The 8,899-nt window shown below is 34.1% G+C and overlaps 2 protein-coding genes and 2 non-coding genes across 4 annotated transcripts; 3 read left to right on the top strand and 1 right to left on the bottom strand.

Annotated features, from left to right (window-relative positions):
• The first annotated feature begins 199 nt into the window (after positions 1-199).
• On the top strand, positions 200-2,185 carry LOC107008823 (probable LRR receptor-like serine/threonine-protein kinase At4g36180). Its single transcript, XM_015208015.2, has one exon. The coding sequence runs from the start codon at positions 637-639 to the stop codon at positions 1,882-1,884; it is 1,248 nt and encodes a 415-aa protein (XP_015063501.1). The 5' UTR covers positions 200-636; the 3' UTR covers positions 1,885-2,185.
• A 3,465-nt stretch (positions 2,186-5,650) lies between these two features.
• Positions 5,651-7,945, top strand: LOC107009534 (probable leucine-rich repeat receptor-like protein kinase At1g35710). Its single transcript, XM_015208877.2, has one exon. The coding sequence runs from the start codon at positions 5,651-5,653 to the stop codon at positions 7,580-7,582; it is 1,932 nt and encodes a 643-aa protein (XP_015064363.2). The 3' UTR covers positions 7,583-7,945.
• A 353-nt stretch (positions 7,946-8,298) lies between these two features.
• On the top strand, positions 8,299-8,369 carry TRNAG-GCC. The gene has a single exon. It is a non-coding gene; the product is annotated as a tRNA-Gly (tRNA).
• Positions 8,370-8,425: 56 nt separating this feature from the next.
• Positions 8,426-8,497, bottom strand: TRNAP-CGG. Its single transcript has one exon. It is a non-coding gene; the product is annotated as a tRNA-Pro (tRNA).
• Positions 8,498-8,899: the final 402 nt, after the last annotated feature.

Here is an 8,899-nt window from a genome sequence, read left to right as displayed (position 1 = left end):
ACTACTCAATTAAAAGTGGTTGCCTCTCAATCAGTGCAAAAAACAGTTGCTGTTGAACTAAGTTATTCATCATGTCATCTACTTGCCCTTTTTGAATACTAATTCTGAATACCTATTTGTTAGTTACGACATCAAAGAATAAAGCATCAATTAGCTGGAAGAATATTGGAATTTTTAGTAAAAAAATATATTGTAAATGAAGAAAATGGGAGTCTGAAATGAAACCATAAATTGGGACCCTATATAAAATTTATTGGCAGTGTCACAGAAAGCTGAATCATTTTCCCTTTCCTTCAATAAGCTAAATTTTGATGAGTAGTAAAACTCCACTGTCATTTTAGCCGTGAGCCCACATACCAAAATATAATATAGCCAAATTTTGCTTACTTTTTTGTCTCGAATTGTATGTCTTGTTTATTTAAAATTGTTCCAAATTATATCTTACCTTTCTAATATATTAATTTTAGTTTTTTTTTTTTCTTCATAGTTAATTCCGCACTCTCTCATTTCACCTTTCTTTGTTTGTTCCCTTCTTTGGACACACAGAATAGATGCAATAACCAATATTGAAGGCTCTTCTTCTTCATCAATTCTCATTACGATTAAAAAAATAAATAAATTATATCCACAGAGAGAATGGGTTGTGCTGTGTTCTTTATAGTTCTCTATGCTCTGTTCTTGCATGCGCATTCAACTACTCACTGGCAAGACATTGAAGTCTTGAAGCAGCTGAAAAATAGCGTCGACCCCAATTCCATGTCACCTGGTTCATGCCTGAATTCATGGGATTTCTCTGTAGACCCTTGTGATAATCTCGGGGGTGAAAAATTCACTTGTGGTCTCCGTTGCGACCTTGTCGTTTCCTCTGTTAGCCGAGTTACTGAACTTGCTTTAGACCAGTGGAATTACTCCGGTTCACTCACTTCTGTCTCTTGGAATTTGCCTCATCTCCAAAACTTAGACATCTCTAATAATGCCTTCTCCGGTTCACTGCCTGACTCACTCTCGAATCTAACGCGGGTTCAACGAGTCGGCTTATCAGGCAACTCGCTATCTGGATCAATTCCGAGTTCACTGGGTTCACTTTCAAACCTTGAAGAGCTTTACCTTGACAATAATTTCCTTGAGGGAGAAATTCCCCAGAGTTTCAACGGTCTCAAGAATTTGAAACGGCTCGAATTTCAAGGCAATCAAATTACTGGCGAGTTTCCCGAGTTGAATCAGTTAATTAATTTAAATTTCATCGATGCTAGTGATAATGCCATCTCCGGCGAACTCCCGGCGAGTTACCCGGCTTCTCTCATCGAGCTCGCGATGAGAAACAACAGCATAGAGGGTAACATTCCGGCGAGCCTCATCGGACTGAATTTCATACAAGTTATCGATCTGAGTCACAACAAACTGAGTGGGTCAGTGCCAGCGAGTCTCTTCACCCACCCATCCCTCGAACAGCTCACCCTATCATACAACCAATTCGGGTCGGTTCAGGAACCCGGGATCTCGTTTCAAAACAGTCAGCTTATTGCAGCAGACTTAAGCAACAATGAGATCCGTGGGTTATTACCCGGGTTCCTGGGTTTGATGCCCACATTATCATCACTCTCACTAGAGAACAACAAGTTATCGGGTATGATACCGACCCAATATGCATTGAAAATGGTGTTTCCGGGTGAAGGGGTATCACAATTTGAGCGGCTACTTTTAGGAGGAAACTATTTATTCGGACCCATACCGGGTCCGTTGTTGGATCTAAAAGCGGGTTCAGTCAGAGTGAGATTAGGAGACAACTGTTTGTACCGGTGCCCATTGAGATTATTTTTATGTGAAGGTGGGGAACAGAAATCATTATCGGAGTGTCAGGCTTTTGGTCCCATCATTCCTTGAGTAATGTGATAATGTCTTCTCATTTAAAATTGTACCAGTAAGTTATTATGTATCGTTTCAATTTTATCGGATAAGACTATTGTATAAAAGTTTTTAAATTTAGTATTATCTAAGATGGATCTATGGTGTTGTAATGTGGTGAAGAGTGAGAAAGAAGTAAAGATTTCTGACTTAATGTGGTGAAGTAGTAATTGTGAGACAGTTGAGGGAATTCTATTAGCGGATTCTGAATTCAAGCCTGCACTATATATTGATTGATATGTCTTTCTATATAGTATTAAACAATATCTTCAATGTGTAAGTTATACTACAATATGTTTTCAATTTTTATTATTTAATGAAAGCTAGGAATATTTAATATTTAATTAGAGATGAGAGATGCTTGATGGTTTTGGCTTGTATGAGAAAGGATACGTAACGGACGACGATTAGATTTGCTCAATGACATCACATGTTTCTCCTGACTCATAGAATGATATTGCTCCTTTTCCCCCACTAATTACTCCTATCTACAAGCTATACCTGGACTTTGTAAGACTTTTCTTTTTTAAGTGGATTAAAAAATATATATGATAAATAAATTAAAACAAATAAAATATTATATTTCAAATTATTGGACATTAGTTTTAACTTTTCACCATAAACTGAAATCTTACCGATACTTTTAATGGTAAGACTGGAAGCAGAAAGAAAGGGTAGAACTTAGGGAAGTGGTGCACTGATTGCATCAGCAAGGAGCAGAAGCTGCATCACCTGTTCCACTGCTGACTGCTATCACTTTTATTTGTTCACGTTGAATTTCGTATAATCTTTTAAAAATAAAAGATTAAAAATATATTTTATTTTGAATTAGCAGTATAACTCTGAATCATCTATTCAGAATGTGAGTGAGCCCTACAAATCCCCTTTTAACAATGGAGGAGGAATTGTATCTTTCAATTTGAAATTTCATGATGAGGCGAACCTTTGAAGAGTTTTAATATGGAAAAAAAGTTCACAAGGTAGAAGTGATGGGTCTTATTAATGAATTTTGGTTGGTTAGTTCATAGTTGACCCTGTGTACATAAATTACGTAGCTTTCTTTCGCCTTTACCCATAGTCTACAAACAAAATGATTTGTAAATGCAACTACAATATTGTTTATTCTTATCATTGGTAACTTGCACTATATATATTTAAGAAAATCTGTATTTACAAGTAGAGAGACATGTAACGTGTAGTAGAAAAAGTGCAATATAAACAACACATGATATGTCCTTTCATGTGATCTAAGATTGTGTATTTTCTTAAAATCTCAAGTCTCCTGTGGGCTGTCTTTTTTGTTATTATGGGATCTAATCGATCTGCATACCTTCAAAACTAAATAAAATCCAAATGATTGTATGTCTATATAGTAGCTAGCTTGTGTAAGCCCAATTATCAACTTATAAGATACTATAAAGTTCGTTCATAGTTTAAAAATGTCCAACACTAATCATAATTCTCGTACAAAACTTTAGGTCTCACATCTTCTCAAAAACAATGTCTATGATGGGTTAATGGGCTTGCAATTGATTAGCAAAAACATTCTCTATTTCTCTCTCTCAAAAAGTTTATCATTTTTAATCATTCCAAAAAATTATGTACTATTCACTTTATGAGATTTACATCATTTTATCTTCCCTTTATGAGATTAATCTTTACTTTATCCAATGCCATTCCCCTCCTATTATACCGCAAAACCACAAAGTCAACATAGTGCTCCCACATCACATGTTTTGGGAACAAATAATACACTATATTTGATCAACTCTTCTATTAAAAAAAAGCTAGTCCAAAAAGACTCAATTTTGAATGGATGGAGTAATGACTACAACCTTCTTCTTTTCTTCTTTTTTTGATTTGATATTCAGTATTTATATTAGAGTCTGACTACTTAAATTCGTGCTAGATAGGGCTCCATTTTGGAGGAAAGCACTTCCTATTGAGCATTTTTCATATTTAGAACTCGAGACCTTTCATTCCGCTAGAAGGAGAGATATTAATAAAATTTGTTTTCAGGACCGATGGGATATCTTTTAATATGAAAACGTAGAACCTAACCTAATACTACTAGCTAGCTTTCTTGTAATGGGAGTAATTTGAATTTTCCACTCTTCAAATAACACTTACTATTACATAGTCAAGCCTCCAAATGTTGAAATTCAAGTATTTTACTACACAAGACAATACAATACAAATTATTGCACCGTCAACACTTATTACCACATCCCTTGCAACTGCACTTACTTGAATGAATTGAGTGATTTTCCAGTCACCTTTTTTCAGTCAATTTTGCTAATTTCAAGCTAAGGTAACCACTCCACTACAGTCAATTATGATCAATATGGATGCCCTTTTTTCCGCAACTGGTGGTCCATGTTATCTGTTGCCCTAATTAAAATCATATTTTTCTTTTACCATATGCTTGGCAAATCATATGCTATATAACATTCAATCAATTATGTAGTGGATGAGTATAGTATATCTAAAATTTCTTTTACTAAATTTTTTTTTGAAAATAATGCATGGTAAATATCAATACATGAGGACACAAACTAAAGTCTTGTGCCTGTTTGACTATAGATATTTTTTCTTCTTTTTCGAGGAGTATTATTTTGAAAATTTGTTTGAACATGTTATAATTTTCTAGAAAATTCAGAATTTGAAGAATTTCAAAAGTTTGTTTTCAAAACTTTCACTTCAAATCACTCAATTTCATTTGTATTAATGTTTAAAGTCAACTTGCTAATTTCCGTATACTATTTTTCAAATTTCACAATTTTGTCCAAATGCCCATTTTAGAACCTTTGCGTCCTCAATCATCATATCTAAAAACCAAATAAAGCATAAATTATGATAATAGGCTAACACCATTTAAACAAAATTCTGCGTATACCACTAAATTGAAAGGTCATGATTTGCACCATTTTTCATACCCCACACCATCTTACAAGCATCTTGATAAACCAATTTGGGCAAAATGAGTCATCTCCCACTTGTTTTATAAGATCCAATGATGTTACCCTACATTACATGTATAGATGAGTTATACATCAACAGTATAAGATCTTATAATATCCATCGTTGCACACAATAAATATTAGTAGTATATTTTGTTAAGTATGTTACTAACGTTTGTGGTTTTCAAGATTTGCAATAGGTTGCCCATGTTTGTGATTTGGACTTTTGTACAGAGAAATATTTAATTTGTCTTAACTTGATTCTTTTTCCATTGGCTAGTTAACAAAGTCGTCCAGTTGGAGTATACTGCTCGTACTTAGATTCCACTAGACAAAATGCAGCAAAAGAATAGAAAAGAAAAGGTGGATGAGGCAGAAAAGAAGATCTCAAAGTAAATTCTCTACTGTAATTATATATATTGTGATACTATAATGTTTGGTCACACTCGCGCATTTTAATGTTTTATTATCGTAGTAGTTCATAACTATACGTGAAATTAATTTGATAGTATAACTGCAACAACAACCAAAATTAAGTCCAGATCGGCTATATGATCCCGTTTTAAATTCATTTCATGCCAACTAAAGAGGGGGAAATTCAATTAAACAATAGAAGCAAAATATTCTTATTTAGTGCATGACCTATCTAATATATTTTAAAGTGTGTAATTTACTCAAACAGCATGAGGCAACTGTTTGAAGCTACTCTGTATTTAATACACCTCCAAATTCCTAATCTCAATCATATACATCTATTTTCATTTCCAATAAATATAATAACAAATATGGAAATTTTTGGTAGGAGAAATCCCTTCTTGTTCATCTTATTTTACATAATCTTCTCTGTTTTTGTTCCAAGGCCATTAGAATGTTGTCATTTGGTTGATAAAACATCTTTGTTAGACTTTAAACAAAAAGTCACTTCTGATCCTTCAAACTTATTGAAAACATGGACACTTTCAACTGATTGTTGCAAATCTTGGGAAGGCATTGCTTGTAATTCCAATGGAAGGGTTGTCAACGTCTCTCGCCCTGGCCTTTCTTCAGGGGACGATTTCATTATCGATACTTCAATGTCTGGAACTCTTTCTCCTTCACTTGCTAATCTTTCTTTTCTTGAATTGCTTGATCTTAGTAATCTCAAGGACTTAACAGGCCCAATTCCACCTGAATTTGGCAAGTTATCGCGCTTGAGTTACCTCTTTCTTGATACTAACAAACTCTCAGGATCTATACCTGTCACATTTAAATATCTAGTCCAACTTAAGAAGCTTTATCTCAGTGATAATACTCTATCTGGTACTATCCCTTCGAGTATTTTCGAAAGCTTCCTTTCACTCTCACAACTTGGTTTATCAACAAATCAACTTTCAGGTCCAATACCATCTTCAATTGGGAATTTAGTATCATTGTCCAAGCTTGATATGAGTCGAAATAAGTTGTTTGGAAGCATTCCAGAGAGTATAGGAAGATTAAAAAGTCTTTCATATGTTGATTTGTCTGAGAATGAGTTATCTGGAAAGATTCCAAACTCTATTGGAAACCTTTCTCAAGTATCTCTAATGTATCTGAACCAAAACCAATTGAGAGGAAAAATTCCTTCATCAATATCTGGTCTCAGCTCATTGGTGTTCTGCCGTTTATCCGAAAACCAGCTGAGTGGCAGTATTCCACCTTCTATTGGGAATCTTCCAAAGATCCAAAGGCTAATATTTGAGAACAACAAGTTAAGTGGAAAACTGCCTGCAACACTTGGACATCTTGTAACTCTCACTGATATTTACTTTTCCAATAATCTATTTACAGGGAAAATCCCATCAAGTTTTGGTAATCTAAAGAATCTACAGATACTAGATTTGTCGAAAAATAAGCTCAGTGGTGAAATCCCTCATCAGCTTGTGAAGTTGGTGAGTTTACAGACATTGGATCTGTCATTTAATCCTTTGGGGCTTTCAAGAATACCAAACTGGTTTAACAAACTAGGACTGTTTCGTCTCATTTTGGCAAAGACTGGGATTAGAGGGAAGCTTCCGAGTTGGTTGGCTTCATCCTCATTATCAACACTTGATTTATCAAACAATGGTTTGACAGGGAAGTTACCTACCTGGATTGGTAACATGACCAACCTTTCACTCTTGAATTTGTCAAATAACGCCTTCCATTCATCGATCCCTGATGAATTCAAGAACCTGACACTGCTGATGGATCTTGATCTTCACTCAAACAGATTTTCAGGCAACTTGAGAGCAATTTTGTCCAAGAATTTTCAAGACCCCCTTGGCCACTACAATTCTATTGATCTTGCATACAACATGTTCAATGGACCATTAGACGAAAACATCGGAATTGAACCTGTCATGGACTCTATTTTGTCACTAAGTTTGTCCCACAATCCATTAACAGGACACATACCAAAATCACTGGGAAATTTGACAACTTTGCAGGAAATTAAACTAGCTGAGAATGGGCTAACAGGTGGGATTCCAACAGAACTTGGGAATGCCAAAGAACTGAAAACAATTCTACTTTCAAATAACAAATTGGAAGGTGCAATACCAGCTCAGGTTCTGAACTTGAAAGACCTACAAGAATTTGATGTATCGGGAAATCGACTAAGCGGTAGTATACCTCCTCATAAAGCTAATATCCCAAAATCTGCATTTTTGGGAAATCATGGCTTGTGTGGAGCTCCACTTCCTCCTTGTAGCCACACATAGTGGAAACCTTCAAACACAATATTTCACTTTTACTTTACTTATTCTTCATTTTTGACATGATTATTCGTCATAATGTATTGTATTTCAGTTGTAATCACTCAAATGTTATTCCTGCAATCGAGATATATAAACAGAAAACAGAAAAATAAGCAAAGAAAGAATAATATTTACTGCATTCATTAAGTTCCGAAATAACAACTACTGCAGTAGATTTTAGAAATTCTGTACAGTTACAAGATTGTTCACTGTAATTCCTTAGCAAAACAAGACTCTCGAGGCCATCTCACTTGGCCGATCAAATATGATCATTAAATACTTTGTATAGTATTGTTAATTTGAATACTATGCTTACTTTAATTTCTATTTGAATTTTTGTTGTATTGTATACACCAATTTGGTGAGATGGTTGTTTTTTTCTTTGTTTATTTTCTGGTAATCTTATTTTTATTCACTAAAAGTGTGGTAAATTTGTTTTTTTTTTCTTCCTTTATTATCTAATAATTTTATTTTTTTAAATTCAAACAATACAATATAATTACAATACAACACAACAACCCTCCAAACAGAAAGTGTAATAATTGGTAATCCAACAATGCAGGCAGCTATTATTGCATATATGAAAATACTCCTCATCATAAATGCATATTACGCCCATTAATATAAACAAAAGATTCTAAACAATTAATTAAAGACAAAACAAGAGCAAATAATACAAAGCACCAGTGGTCTAGTGGTAGAATAGTACCCTGCCACGGTACAGACCCGGGTTCGATTCCCGGCTGGTGCAAACTTTTTTAATTTTTGGCCTGAAAATTTTTTTGGATAAAAAAGAGAATAAATAATGGGGTGTTGCGAGAATCGAACTCACGACCTCTCGCACCCGAAGCGAGAATCATACCACTAGACCAAACACCCTGTCGTGAGAATGCGATGTAATAAAATTATAAATCATGTTATTAAATATAGACTAGTTAAAGATGAAAGAGTGAACGTGTAGGGCTCGTGAAGCTCTAAAGGTAAGTCCAAAGGTTGAAAAAAGAGTTGGATACAACAATTAAGCACTCTCTTCTATGAAACTATATGTTACTCCCCTTTGTTGATTTACTTCACAAATATTTTCTACTTTTTTACTTGTCATTTTTTGACAAATTAAAAAAGAAATTTTTTTCCCTATTATATATCCTCAACTTATTAAAATTGAGTTAGTTGAGTAAATATGTCTAAGACCTAATCAAAATATGAGTAAAATGATAAATTCATTATACCAGACATTATTTTCTTAATAAACGTATCAAATAAAAATTTAACAAGTAAATA

This window comes from Solanum pennellii, chromosome 2 (genome assembly GCF_001406875.1).
Source record: "Solanum pennellii chromosome 2, SPENNV200".
In the NCBI taxonomy this organism is placed as follows: domain Eukaryota; kingdom Viridiplantae; phylum Streptophyta; class Magnoliopsida; order Solanales; family Solanaceae; genus Solanum; species Solanum pennellii.
The sequence above is the reverse complement of the archived record's forward strand: the minus strand, read 5'-3'. Positions and strand labels throughout refer to the sequence as shown.